The sequence below is a fragment of the Cryptomeria japonica genome, chromosome 7 (assembly GCF_030272615.1).
Source record: "Cryptomeria japonica chromosome 7, Sugi_1.0, whole genome shotgun sequence".
Lineage (NCBI taxonomy): Eukaryota > Viridiplantae > Streptophyta > Pinopsida > Cupressales > Cupressaceae > Cryptomeria > Cryptomeria japonica.
The window spans coordinates 4,478,199-4,493,077 of record NC_081411.1 but is presented as its reverse complement, the minus strand read 5'-3'; the positions used below and the strand labels follow the sequence as shown (position 1 = coordinate 4,493,077).

At 32.7% G+C, this 14,879-nt stretch overlaps 2 protein-coding genes across 2 annotated transcripts; both read right to left on the bottom strand.

Moving 5' to 3' along the window:
* Positions 1 to 10,759: 10,759 nt before the first annotated feature.
* On the bottom strand, positions 10,760 to 12,921 carry LOC131030836 (disease resistance protein Roq1-like). The gene is made up of 2 exons (XM_057961761.2): positions 12,353 to 12,921; positions 10,760 to 12,220 (listed from the first exon to the last, which is right to left on the bottom strand). Exon 2 carries the CDS (start codon positions 12,178 to 12,180, stop codon positions 11,137 to 11,139), a length of 1,044 nt encoding a protein of 347 aa, XP_057817744.2. The 5' UTR covers positions 12,181 to 12,220; positions 12,353 to 12,921; the 3' UTR covers positions 10,760 to 11,136.
* On the bottom strand, positions 12,349 to 12,879 carry LOC131030820 (probable 2' cyclic ADP-D-ribose synthase BdTIR). Its single transcript, XM_057961734.1, has 2 exons — positions 12,571 to 12,879; positions 12,349 to 12,513 (listed from the first exon to the last, which is right to left on the bottom strand). Exons 1-2 carry the CDS (start codon positions 12,877 to 12,879, stop codon positions 12,349 to 12,351), a joined length of 474 nt encoding a protein of 157 aa, XP_057817717.1.
* Positions 12,922 to 14,879: the final 1,958 nt, after the last annotated feature.

Genomic DNA, 14,879 nt, shown 5'->3' with positions numbered 1-14,879 from the left:
ATCTTGAAGGGTAAAATAAATGTACATGAGCTCAAAGAGTGTTCTTTTTCTTTGTACAATTTATTTTATAAAAGAGAACAATATTTATATTAGGCTAGTTAACTCAATGATAGACTACAATATATAAATTTAAACATTTCTTTTAATAAAATGTTCTACATGTCTTGCTATTTTTTCAATGCCTTGACATGCACAAGACCATGTACAGGACTTAGGCCTATTAAATTTTTTTATGAACAAATTCAAATTTATAATTACTATCCTAATTTGTAGTTAGAGAAAATTTATCACAAGTTTAGGAGGGTGAATGATGTATTCACCATGATATTTGGTCTCAATGCTTTCTCCTAAGGCTATTTTATTGATAAACCAATATGGAAGTCATTTAATACAATTCAAAATATTTACCCACATCAAGGTAGGAGGCTATGACATGAGCTACCTCAAAAGTTGACCAAGTATACACAAGATAAATTCATCTTGGCTAAAATAGGTAGATAGGTTTTAGAAGTCAATAAGAGATGTGTAGGGAGGATGAAAGCATGAATCCAATTCCCTTTTGGACTTGGATACTATTCATGCAAATATTAGTCAGATGCCCTTGACATTGAGAGGATCATTTTTAAATATACTACCTACCCATTGATATGAGATTTACTTTTGACAACAAAGATTTTGTAAAGGACAATTTTTAGCTTGGATTGTCATTGTATTATAATCCACATATGAAAGATTATTTGATAGATTTCTTACATGACTTTAAGGTGAGGAAGAGAAAATTGATGAGAATGACCCTAAAGCAAATTGTAAAATTCAGATTAGGGTGGGATGTTGATTGAGTTAAAGATGATGAATATAATTTGATTAATTCCATATATATATATCACATTCAAATGAAACTAATAGTTCCAATGGAATGGATTCTTAAGGAACATAAAAACCTTAATTCAAGAACTGATGTTATATTGAAGAGAAATCAAATTCAGTTTATTATGAATAAAATAGAAGTTTCCAAGGTGTACACCACTAGAGGAGAAAATATTGGAGGTCAAACCAATCCTAGTAGAGTAGGGATTTATTCATCTACCACATTATTGATCCCTACCCAAAAAACTACTACACTAAAAAGGAGTAGAAATGGGGAAGAGCTACCCAAGAATTGAAAAGTTTAGAGAAGACTTGTGGGGATGACCCACTAAAAAACATTGGAGTAGAGGAGGAAGCAAAAAAGGATAAAGACAAAGGGAAAGACCAAAATAATGAACACGAATGATAAATAAAAGTGATGGATGTTGACACCTATATCCCATGGCAAGACTTCCCAATTTATTGGGATATAGCCACTCATAAAAGTAAGACCCCTCCTTATGTTCCTTTTAATCTACAAAATGTGACAAACACTCCTTCATTAAAAGGAGGAGTCTTTACTAATAAATTTCCCTAAATATTTTGAATGAAAATACTTTGTTTACTTTATGTAGGTCCTCCCTAACATAATCCTATGGATCCATGTAAATTCACAAGCAAAACCATCACACCTAAGAGACTCACTATTATCCATGTTGTAAACAACCTCATTGAGATTAGTAATGGAGAGAAATTGGTAACTAAATTCTCATTGTGAGGAAGAAAGTCAATAAGGAACAAGCTAGAGGAATTCTTAAATAGCATGGTCTCACTTACGAGAATTATTAAGGTACTAAATTTTTTCTCACAATTCTTAACAAAATCTTAAAGAATATCTAGTAATTTTAAAAGCATTTTTTAATCATCATTGATCTATTTGATGTTGTGCAATTGATCAGTTTAGCCAAGGTTGAATTCCTTGTAGTAGATTAAGCATTGCTCTATCAAATTTATTTTTACCTAGCATGGAAAGAAGTTAGAAAAGACTGATTTGAAATTATAGTTATACATATGCATATACATATACACACACACACACACACACACACACACACACACACACACACACACACACACACACACACACACACACACACACACACACACACACACACACACACACACACACACACACACACATGTGTGTGTGTGTGTGTGTGTGTGTTTTATTTTATATAACTTGTGCACTCTTCTCTCTTATTTTTGGACTCCTGTAATAGTTAAGTATTGATTTTTAGATAATATAAAGTTGGGATAGTATACCCTTTTTGTATCATTCCAAAAAATTATTTAATCTTGCATAACTATCTAAACTTCAATAGAAACACATTGATCACCCTCATCAAATGGATGCATGATAAATAAAAAATATAGTTTCAAATATTATTATTAATGCATTTCCAAAAATGAATGCCACAAGTAGCATGTGAGATAACATAGTAGCAATAGCATGGGAGTTGAGAATTCCTCAAAGAACCAAGAAAAACATGGTTATGTTTCTAACAACTCCATCATTAATTCTATTTAGTTGTTAAATTATCAATTTGGACTTGTTAAGAGACTTGGAAAGTGACTTCCTTTCTATCAATACTTTCATCATCTAGTTTTTTAGAGGTGATTTAGTGACCCTTCTCATATTCGGGGTTCCTTTAGGTAGAGGAAGGATTCTACTCACATCTTTTTTCTTTGTCAAATTTAATAGGATATATTTCTCAATTTAATATGTTCTAGGTTTAGAAAATGTTTAATGTTGGTCTTATCCAAAATAGTATAAGTTTTGATTGTTTAGGTGGCAATTGTGGACCCATTCCTTTCATTTTTCCTTCCTATTTAAACAATTGTCACCATTAATTTCCCTCTTGAAAATAGCTATCTCAATACAACATCTTTTTAGTCACAATTTTAAGGATATCAATTTTCCTTCTAGAAAAAATCTCATATGTTCAACCATTAAAGGATTTTGAACAACAAGAATAAAATTATGTATTCCATATACAATTTAATTATTATGGACCAATAATAAATTTTACTTTGTAAATATAACAAATAGCAATTTTCCAACAATCCTACATTGAAGTGGCCCCACCATAAAAGGTCATGGCAATGAACTAGTCAATGGTGGATTTATAAGAGCCTGGATGATATGACAAAATCTATTGAATATAAGAGTTTGAAATGTTTACTTTCAATAACATGATCCACTAGGCATGCTAAGTCAACAAGGCATAGGGTAGAGATCCATTATAGCTGATATGTAATATTATCAATTAGTTGAAGATTTCTATTTTTACATGTTCTATAGAATTTCATATGAACACACAACAATATATCATGTTTTCAACAAATAATTGGTGTATGAATTGAAAGAAAAATTCAAAAAATATCTTGTGGGTCTCACGAGTATTCAATATGATAATTTGATGTAATCATTTCTAACATCTATATACTTGTAAAAACAAAAGTAGATTTCATAAAATGATACATTAGAATCTTAAAAAATTTCATTAGATTGATTAGAAATTGTATGAACCATAAGATCAAATAAATACTAGAAAAATGATTACCTCAGGAACCACTAATGTGATTTGATAGTGACTACTAATATGAAAGCCATGAGATCAAAACAAAATTCAATAAAACATAAAATTTCATCATAGGGGCATAGGATCCTCCAAAACAAATTAAACCATATTTTGGTGTTTTGACTAATCATGAGTAAGCGATGAAAGATTTCAAAATGTCAAAACTTTTCTTCTTATTCGTCTGAAAAAAGTAGGCAAACAATGTATTTTACAAAGAGGATTACGGGTGGAAACGTAACGCATTGGAAGTAGCCATCTCTTTGTCTATAAGCGTTGAACACCTTCTATAATAGTTTTTATGAAGAAACAAACAGACATGACCGGCCAGTCAAATCGGTATAATAGCTTGCATTGCCATCTATTTATCTAATTAGGGGGCCTCAATCACCAAGTTTTATAGGATTAAGATAAAGGTGTCGATTTTATTTCCTTCTTGGTATTGGAATGTCTGATAGATTTGATATTTTCCTCTTTTAGTTTGATGTTACTTTCACTTGTTAAATAATTTGTTTAATAAGTTTTATTAGTTACAAGTTATTATTAATAATTTGTTGTTTAGTCTATGTGGCAACACTTGTAATCATAGTCAATTATTTTTATATCACAATTTCTTATTTGTAAGTTATAATCATGATATATTTCAATTTTGAAAACATTTTTAGTTGAGTAGAATTGACCTTCTTAATCATGTTTTGAGGGTCTAATGAAGGATTATCTAATCATGCATTAAAGTCAAACAACACACAATCAATAAATTCAAAAGTAGTACATCAAATAAATTTTCAACTGATTTTCTCATCCTCTTTGTTTTAATAGTATATCCTGATTTTAATTTCACGACATCACGAGGGTAATTCATTGAAAAGAAGGGATACTATAAAAGCATAATTTCTAGGGAATGGTTTCTAGTGCCGAAGAAAGGAAAATTGTAGCTACCTAAAGGTGTACACAAATCTCATTTCAAAGGTAAAATTGCATATATCACCATACTATTGCATAGCTTGAAGGCTAAAATAAATGCCCATGAGTTCAAAGAGTGTATTTTTTTCTTCTTACAATTGTCTTTTATCCCATGAGTTCAAAGAGTGTATTTTTTTCTTCATACAATTGTTTTTATAAAAGACAACAATATTTATATTAGGCTAGTTTAGTCAATGATAGACTTCAATATATAAATTGAAACATCTCTTTTAATAAATTCTTGTATATGTCTTGCTATATTTTCAATGCCTTGGCATGCACAAGACCATGTACAGACTTAGGCTTGTTGATTTTTTTGATGACCAAATTCAAATTTATAATTACTATCCTAATTTATAGTTAGAGAAAAGTTATCACAAGTTTAGGAAGATGAATGATGTATTCACCATGATATTTGGTCTAAATGCTTTCTCCTAAGGCTATTTAAATGATAAACCAATATGGAAGTTATTTAATACAATTCAAAATATTTACCTACATCAACATCGGAGGCTATGACATGGGCTACATCAAAAGTTGACCAAGTATACACAAGATGAATTCATCTTGACTAAGATAGGTAGATAGGTTTTAGAATTCAATAAGAGATTTTTACGAAGGATGAAAGGATGAATCCAATTCCCTTTTGGACTTGGATACTATTCATGCAAATATTAGTCAAATACCCTTGATGTTGAGAGGAGCATTTTTAAATATACTAGCTCACCATTGATATGAGATTTACTTTTGACAACAAAGATTTTGTAAAGGAAAATGTTTAGCTTGGCTTGTCATTGTATTATAATCCACATATGAAATATTATTTGATATATTTCTCACATGACTTTGATGTGAGGAAGAGAAAATTGATTGGAATGACCCTAAAGAAAATTATAAAATTCAGATTAGGGTGGGATGTTGATGGAGTTAAAGATGATGAATATAATTTGATTAATCTCATCTATATTTATCACATTAAAATTTGTAACTAATAGTTCCAATGGACTAGATTCTTATGGAACATAAAAACCTTAATTCAAGAATTGATGTTATATTGATCTTGAGAAATGAATTTCAGTTGATTATGAAGAAAATAGAAGTTTCCAAGGTGTACACCACTAGAGGACAAAATATTGGAGGTCAAACCAATCCTATTAGAGTAGGGTATTATTCATCTACCACATTATTGATCCCTAGCTAGCAAACTAATGCACTAGGAAGGAGTGGAGATGGAGAAGAGCCACCCAAGAAATGGAAACTTTTGAGAAGACTTGTGGGGATGACCCACTGAAGAACATTGGAGTAGAGGATGAACAAGAAAATGATAAAGACAAAGGGAAAGACCAAGAGAATAAACACGAATGAGAAATAAAAGTGATGGATGTTGACACCTCTATCCTATGGCAAGACTTCCCAATTTATTTTTGGATATAGCCACTCATAAATGTAAGACCCATCCTTATGTTCCTTTTACTCTACAAAATGTGACAAACATTCCTTCATTAAAAGGAGGAGTCTTTATTAATAAATTTCCCTAAATATTTGATATAAAAAAATATATTTTTTACTTAATGTAGGTCCTCCCTAACATAATCCCATGGATCCATGTAAATTCATAAGGAAAACCATCACACCTAAGAGATATAGTATTATCCATGATGTGCACAACCTCCTTGAGATTAGTAATGGAGAGAAATTGGCAATTAAATGCTAATTGTGAGGAAGAAAATCAACAAGGAACAAGCTAAAGGAATTCTTAAATAGCATTGTCTCACTTAGGAGAATTTTTAAGGTACTAAAAAATTTCTCACAATTCTTAACAAAATCCTGAAGAATATCTAGTAATTTTACAGGCATTTTTTAACCATAATTGATCTCGTTGAAGTTGTCCAATGTATCGATAGATATGGGGGTTGAAAACGCTAATTGGAGGCCCTATCATACAACTTGAGCTATTAAAATCTATTCTTCATTTAAGCACAATTAGTAGAATGTATTTATAATTTTCTTCTACTATCCAAGCTTCATTATCCTCACCTACAAAGTAGGATAAAAGGGGTAGGCCTTAAGTATTTATATGGCCTTATAGAGATCTAAGGTGGTTTCTTGATATTATCAACTCTAAAAGATAACTAATGGATATCCATAGATGTAAGGAAAACAATAGATACATTAGATGGATCTATTTAAACAAGAAATCCAACTAGTTAGATGAGTGGGATTGCTTTCAACATCTTAGATCTCCATGACATGAGCTAGTGAACGTTAAGGAATTTATAAAGCTAGATATTTAAACTCTAGGTCTTAGAATTTTTATGTGGCCCCACTTGCCATTTAATATTTAACCTTGTGATAAATTGATATGAAAATGTGGCATCTATTAAATGCTTCACAAAAGGAGAAAAACAAGTAGAAAAGAAGAAAAGTATCATTTATAAAGGAGAACATGATTGAGACATTTAAAATAAATTATAACCAAACTACAAGTTACATCATATATGCCAAAATAGTTGGGTGTGGTCATTTGCCAAATTGGGATTGAAAATGCCCAATTTATTGCTCATGTAATACTACACCTCTCTCTCTCACTAATTGCCTAGTAAAAATGGTAATATTTCATCTTTATCATGTGCCATATTAAATATATTAATCTCTCTGCACACATGAGTGCCCAACTTATATTTGGCAATAATTTAACATTCAATCATAAAAGAAGAGAGCTCTCAATATCTTCATTGTAAGCATAAATATCTACGATGTTAAAAGAATAATTATCAACATTCAAGAGGATCTAGATTACATGATTAATGGGACAAAATAATTATGATCAAGAACATGGAAAAACCATCAAAGAAAGAAATGTGGCCAGCCCTCCATGACTAATGTCTTGATTGGTACAGAACATAGTATGGATAAGACAAATGACATAACATGTAGCACAAAGCATGAAACTAGAACACTTCACTTCTAACAAATATAACACATCTAAACTAGACTATATCTAATGAGTATGTTGCATAGAATACTTCCATAGAAGTTCAAGAGACCTTAGACATTCCAAGAGAATAAATTCATGGATGAGCATTGAACATATCATTGTTATTTTACTCCACAAGCATGGGAAAGGAATCCGACAAAAAAAAGTAGAGAGAAAGAACCCAACTAAATATTGAAAGGTGAACTACTTTATTTCTAATAAACATATTCACCCTCCTAAAAAATGCTTAGTAGGATTGTGAGATCATCACAAATTTATTGGCAGTAAGGGAGAGTGAGTAGGCATATTTGGTTACAAAGAGAGAGCCAGTGTTGGTTGTGATACCTAAAACAACCTTTTTCTTGAGGTTACTTGACTCAAGGCTGAGATAACCTATTTTCCCATCTTAAAAGCGTTTGAAATAGTTGTTCTACATACCTAAGAATGTGCAAATGGGTAATATTTAACTTGGGTTCCATCAGATAGCATAGTTTCCCTTTTGATATAAAACCATACTCTACTTTTTCTTCAAATTTTGAGTTACTATCCTTTATAGGCCATGAAGCTTTGGTGACCTAGGAGAATAATTGACTAACATAAAAATTAGAGGATAATTCTTAAATTTTAATGCTTGAAAGAATGACACCTAAACAAAGTGTTAGGCAGATAACGATAAAATAATTTGTTGGGTGTGATGAAGATTGTCAATTTGGATATTTGTGTCATTCTATACATGTACACAGAGTTTCATTCTTTCAAGCATTAAAATTTAAGAATTATCCTTTCAAGCTATACATGTACCCAAAACTCAAGTTATACATGTACATAGAGTTTCATATCTTCTAAGATTGTGAGGGTTTAATCAATATAAAGCTAGAACCCCTGTGAAACCCAATGTTTGCTGACTAATTCCTAAACAGTACTGTTGAAAGGAGTTCTCCCTTCCCCCACCCCCTCCAAAAAAAAGAAAAAAACCTATAAGAGTGAAATGCGCTAGCTAGTTACATACAGTATCTAATTTTCAAATGTGGTAAAACCACATCCACTAGAGTTTTAGAATGCATATGTCATGTAATACATTTTAGATAAATTTTCAAGGATTTTTTTTTTAGGGAACCATGTTGCAAAGTCGCCAAACCATCAATACTAGCATGAACTACATGATTGAAGCTATTTGAAGCCATATAATTTTTTTTTGAAAAAAGCTATAATTAATACAAAAGAATAAGAAATTTTCTACACCAAGGACATAGACTGACAAAAGATAGATGAAGGTAATAAAAAAGAAAAAAGAAGAAAGAAACTCTAGTAGAACACTCATTTCCATCTTTGTCAACTCTCTGAAATAACTACAAAAAGTTATGAAGAGCCAGTTCATTACATACTAAGATAGCATCATAAGCCTTTTGTTATCAAAAAGAGGAAAAGAAGTTAAGATTCATCTCACTATAGTTCGAGTATAATTATGTCAATTACTAGATCAAGTCTAGTCGCCAATTTGACTCTAACCCATAAACTTAACCTTACATAGTCAAAAGAAAATATGAATTATAAGAAAAATGGTTGTTTGATATAATTTGTTTCAAATCTTAAGATATATTAGATTCTACATCTAAACGAATTTTTAAGTATTCAATAACTATAAAACTAAGCACCTTTATTTTTCTATCCACTTTTCTAAAATAACAAATTTCAATTTTCAATTCTCTTTAATTAATCAATCTAAATTAATATATTCTTTAAGAAAAAAAATGGTTTTCTTTACATCTTGCAGATTCAATGAATTGAATAAAAAACACAAAAAAGTGTAAACTACCCTCAATTGAAAAAATTTAAATCAGCATTATTAGGCTTCATTGTTAATATTGACTTCCATACATCAAAGAATTTGATAAGACAAGGACTAGTGAAGCTTTTCAGCACACAAAGTTAACAACCAAAATAATTAAAATCCCTCAATAATTTCACTTTCGCTTACGCTTTACCACATCATAAGCGGCCAACTTTGGTACCATACTATCTCTGAATAATCTGTCAAAAATTATTTGTAATGCATTTAAGGCTTTCCCTCCTTCAATTTTGTTGAAGGTGATCATAAACCCCTTCTTTATATTGGCATCATTTAGGGTGACAATACTATCATGGGCTGTGAGTAAACCAGTAACCATGCAATCTCCAATATTTGGAAATAAATGAGTGGTACTTTTATGCTTGAGTCTAGTAAAGTTCGATGACGTTATAAGCAAAACATATATAGTGATTGCACTCGTTGAGCTTGTCATTTCCACCACATACTCTCCTCTCTTTACCAGTAACCATTTCCAAAACAAGCTTACATTCAAATTCCATTTCGCTTTAGCTACTGCCTTCCCTATTAAAAAGGCGTACTCTGACGGGAGGCTCTGAAACATGTGCAGTATCAGTATAAAGTGACTCAACATGATAGTAATATTAAAAACGCAAAACAATTAAATTTTTAAAATACAACTTAAAACATAGTGAATCGATTTTTTCCCACCCCACAAAAAAAATACCACAGAATTCACTTTCACAATATTGCATTGGGAGAAACTAAGTCCTACCCTCAGTCGGCCAGAGAGACTCCACACACTTGGATCTCCATATTGAGGCACTTGAATGAACAAACTTTTCAATCCTCTGACTTCTTCGAGACCTTCTATTCTCTCCAGCTGATGACATGGACCAATATCGATATGCTCCAGACAGTCTTGACGTTGGAGGCTTTTCAACGATTTCGTCCGTTTACAGCTGCCTTGAAGCCCTGATACTACTTCCAATTCGGGACATTGCCACAAATGAAGAGTATTAAGCCTCTCTAGCTGCCTTAAGTTCATTTCTTTGAGATTTTTCATCCAAGTTACTTTCAATGATCGAAGTCTGGGACACATATCTCCACTAATTACCAACTTGGATACATTACAAAGATTGCTAAGTTCTATGGTTTCAAGGCTACTAATGCAGCTGTTTGTAGAAGCCTCAAAATTATTTGAATCACTATCATTGCTCAAATTCAAAACCACACTTGAAGAGATGTCACACCCATACAGCTCCAATAATCTAAGATTACTGAGTTGTTGAAGTGACTGTAGGAGGGATGTTATATCAGTCTTCTCCAAGGACTCTACTATATGTAATTCTTCCAAATGATTGAACTTTTCTATTAAATCTGGAATATTTTGCAACCAGGGAGATCCTGAAATTACCAGTATTCTCAACTCGAAACTAGCCTGGCATAGTTCCACAAAATCAATTAGTTGTAAGTAGTGAACAATCTTCACCAAAGTAGTATTCTTAAATGTATTCTCTACTTATTGGTCTGCATCTGTTGCTGAAAAGTGCTCCACAATTCTTCCACGTTCGAAACAGCTAAATAGCGCAACTTTTGGAGAGGAATCCAAGAAGGAATGCTATTTAAGATGTCCTCTTCGTCACCAAATTCAAGCCAGAGAAGTTCAGTCTCCGCAGAGTCATTTGTACTACCTATAAAATAGGTAATTTCAGTTTCAAGGGAGGAATCCAGGAACGAATGGAAACACCTGCACTTTCTTTCTTCTATGATCTGTTTAAATCCCACTGCTTCCTGCATATAAAAGGATCTGCGTTAAATGTGAGGTTAGCTGGGAAAAATATAAAGCTACATAAACTCAAATCCTTTTCCTAAAGATTTTTTTTGTTTCAGTTTAAGAATGTTTAGAAGAAGCACACCATAGATCTAAGAAGCTCTGGTTTCCACATCCGAGGAGGAATCAAGTCGTCTGCCAATTGTCTTCCCAGATCACGGAGGTGATCATGCATTTGAAACTCATCGTTGATATCAAATTCCACTAGGCACTTATCTTGCAGGGTTTGAACTGCAAGTTCAGCGCTCCAACCGGATGCTTCCCAGATTGACATAGCCACATTTTTGACAAGATATATTGACTGTTTATTGAAGTAACAAGCAATATCTATAAATATCTGTTTCTCCTGACTGTCCAGACCATAAAAGCTGATTTTAAGACTTTGCATTATATCCCTGGGCTGGATATTCTTGACCTTTTGAAATTCTAACTCCCAATAATCCTCATTTCTACCATAAAGATGGGCACCCAGAACTTTCAGTGAGAGAGGTAAACCTCCACAAAATCCCACGAAGCTTTCAACCAATTTCTCAAATGCGGTGGGTGGATCCCGTCCGCAAAATGCATGGTTACAGAAAAGAGTTTTAGCATTATCCCAATTCATTTCTTTCACCCTATAATGGATATCTGCACCCGCTAACACGCTTTGGTCACGGGTTGTCATAATTACAAGGCTACCAGGGCCTAGCATAGCTTCAGGTAAAAGGAAATCTAGCTGTTCCCGATGATTGATATCATCGAGGACAATAAGAAAATGCAAATGCTTTGCCCTTCCCAGATGATGCTCCAGTTGTCCTATTCCCTCAGCAGCATGGCCAAACTTTCGATCTTCATTAAACAGATCTTTGAATAACTTACTTTGCAAGGTATGCAAATCATGTCTGGCATGTGATTCTCTCACATCGTAGAGAAAACATGATGCATTGTAGCCAGAACACTTAATGTTAAGCAATTCTTTTGCTAGGGTGGTCTTGCCAACCCCACCTAGACCAAAGATCCCTACTATCGTGACCTTGCCCCTCGCTGTCATTGAACAAGACCTTTCGAAATCTTGGACGAGTTCAGGAAGTCCAACTGGATATTTCGCAACATGTAACGGGGTCCTCTTTTTCATTTCTTGCAGCACACGGGATACAATCTCTTCACCCAAATTGCTGAAAACCAGATCGGAGAATCTCTTAGAAATTAAAGGCATCCTACTAAGGTAAATTGAATTTCATTTAATACAGAAAAAGAGAAAACGCGATGAGTCGCAATCAATACAAAGCATATAGCAGCAGGCTTACTCTTCATGCTCGCTTTTTTCATAACTAGGTGTCTTTGAAGCAGATTCAAGGGAAGTTTTCCATTGCTCAAGCTTATGAAGATTCCTCCCTTTCCTTTGATAATCAGAAAAAGCCGCAGAGTACTGTGACTGCTCGTTCTCGATGTCGCCTAGCTCCCAGGGCTACACATCGTAGAAGACAGGAATAAAGAGGGCATCAGTTTGTTCTAACATAAGAACCAGCTCGTCCAAACACCACGATGATTCTGCATATCTTCTTGAAAAGATGGCTATTTGAACCACAGATGAGCATATTGCATTGTGAGTGGCAGCAGGAATAGAATCTCCCCCTTCTATCTCTTCACGGTCTAGAAATGCCCGGCACTTTCTGGCCTTAAGAAGGTCATATAATTGTTTAGCAAGGGTGTGTTTGACGTCAGGGCTTCGGTGGATGATGAATGCATCATATAGTTTAGGATCTGCAATCGATCTTTGCTTTTGTTGTTCATATTCTACAATTTGTTGGCGAGACGAGGAGGAGGAAGCCATGAATGCAGGGCTAGAATTACAAAATGTATGTATCAAACTTTCTAAAGCAGAATGGCCTCGATTTTATAATAGGGTACAACGATAGCTACTATTTATCGAGAAATGATAGTAAATGCTTATCAACAACAGATAAAAAGAGTTAATATCCTTTGCACGCATAGTTGAAAAACAAGAATATCGTTTGTACCCGATCGAGATTTCTTCCAACGGATCAGCGACACGTGCATAAGGCAGCACCTTGGCATTTACAACATGAAAGACTTGCCTCTCGTCTACAATAATTCACATTGGTGTGATTGTTTTCAACAGCTCAGTAGAGATTTGTGAGAATATATTTTATGAGTTTTTATGATATTCAATATAAGCTCACTATCGACGGGCTTTTACTATAATTTCATTGAGTTATGGGGCATTATATCGAGGATGAACTTTATCTTTAATAAATGGAAGTATTTGAGAAACACTTATTAGACTCTAGCATAAGTAGACATTTAATTAAACTTTTAACATTATTATTAATCTATTGTGCATGGTATTATATACCTTAAACAAATAAGGTTTCGTTGTGGCATATACATTCTTAATAAGTTATTCAATAATAAGTGTAGTCAAACTAAACTTTGATAATACTTATTACAGTTGAATATGCAATAACTTTATTCTTGATATTTTTTAGTGCCTAGATTTCAACTGAAAATTGAAGGATGTCTAAATGTTGCTTAATGATGTCAACATTCAAATTGCTATTAGTATCTCTATGACTAATCCATTCGTATTGCAATTCTCCATCAAATAGGGTTGTCCTTTACTGACATTTCTATATGTTGTTAAAATACACATTCATTACAAATGTTTGACTAAATGATGCTCATATTAGAAAATATCCATTTGTCAAAATACAATAATTATTAGGTCACATTTTTTTTATCAAAGAGAGTTTATATAAAATTTCAAAAGAGAACCTAAGACCATGGACATTCTAGACCATGCTAAAATTCATCTTTTGATGTTTAAATATGGGACTATCCCCTCTATGAATCCCTAAATACTTGAGGTAGATTAAGCATAGGGAGATAACCAAGTATCTTCCTAGCAAATCTTTTTGTTTCAGATTTTCACTTTCTAAAATGTGGATTTTTTTCCTCAATGGAGTAAGGAAGAAACTATTTATTTAGGGTAATAAGTTCCTTTCTTTGGTGAGTTAAATCTAAGTTGCTAATAGAATCCTTCTTACCATTCATGTTTATTATTGATCATATTGGACACCTTCCAATATGAATCATAAATATTTGAATTGAATCGTTTGGCAAATTTTTATAACTAAATGAAATAGTAAGACTACTTTTAAAACTACATCATAAGAAACCAATACATAAAGATAATTTGAAATTCATATATCTGAAAAAACAATAATTGTATTTAACTATTAAATATACTCATAAAACGTTTCTTAGAAAAGAACCTTGGAAAATCCCAATACAACATACAACTAATCGAGCTACCACTAAAGAAAAATGAAAGGTTAAGGATCATAGATTGGTTGGGTAAGATTATTCTATCACTCTTCTTCCTTTACATTTGGTCTAAAAGGCATGGAGTCGTTTTCATTATTTTTGGCGATTTTGCCAACAATATCAACCGATTGAGCTTTTTCGGTATCTTCTTAATGGAAAGAAACTTGCCAATCCTGCCACATCAACTTGCATATATCGGCGTTTTAGTGCACTTAAGAAACTTGGCGATTTGACCGATAAACCGATTGTAGTTGATTACCAAGAAATGCATCGATATTTTAACAAACTGAACCAACTTACCGATAATCATAGAGTATTCAATGATCAAGCTGAGCTGTCGATTGGACGCACCAAACAAACTTCTAAAAATAATCAATTCCCATTTTCATCGGTTTTATGTTCAAAGTTGGCGACTTAATGATATGACTGAGCTGTTTCATCGGTTTTATATATTTATCCCTGAGCTTTTTCATCGGTTTTATATAT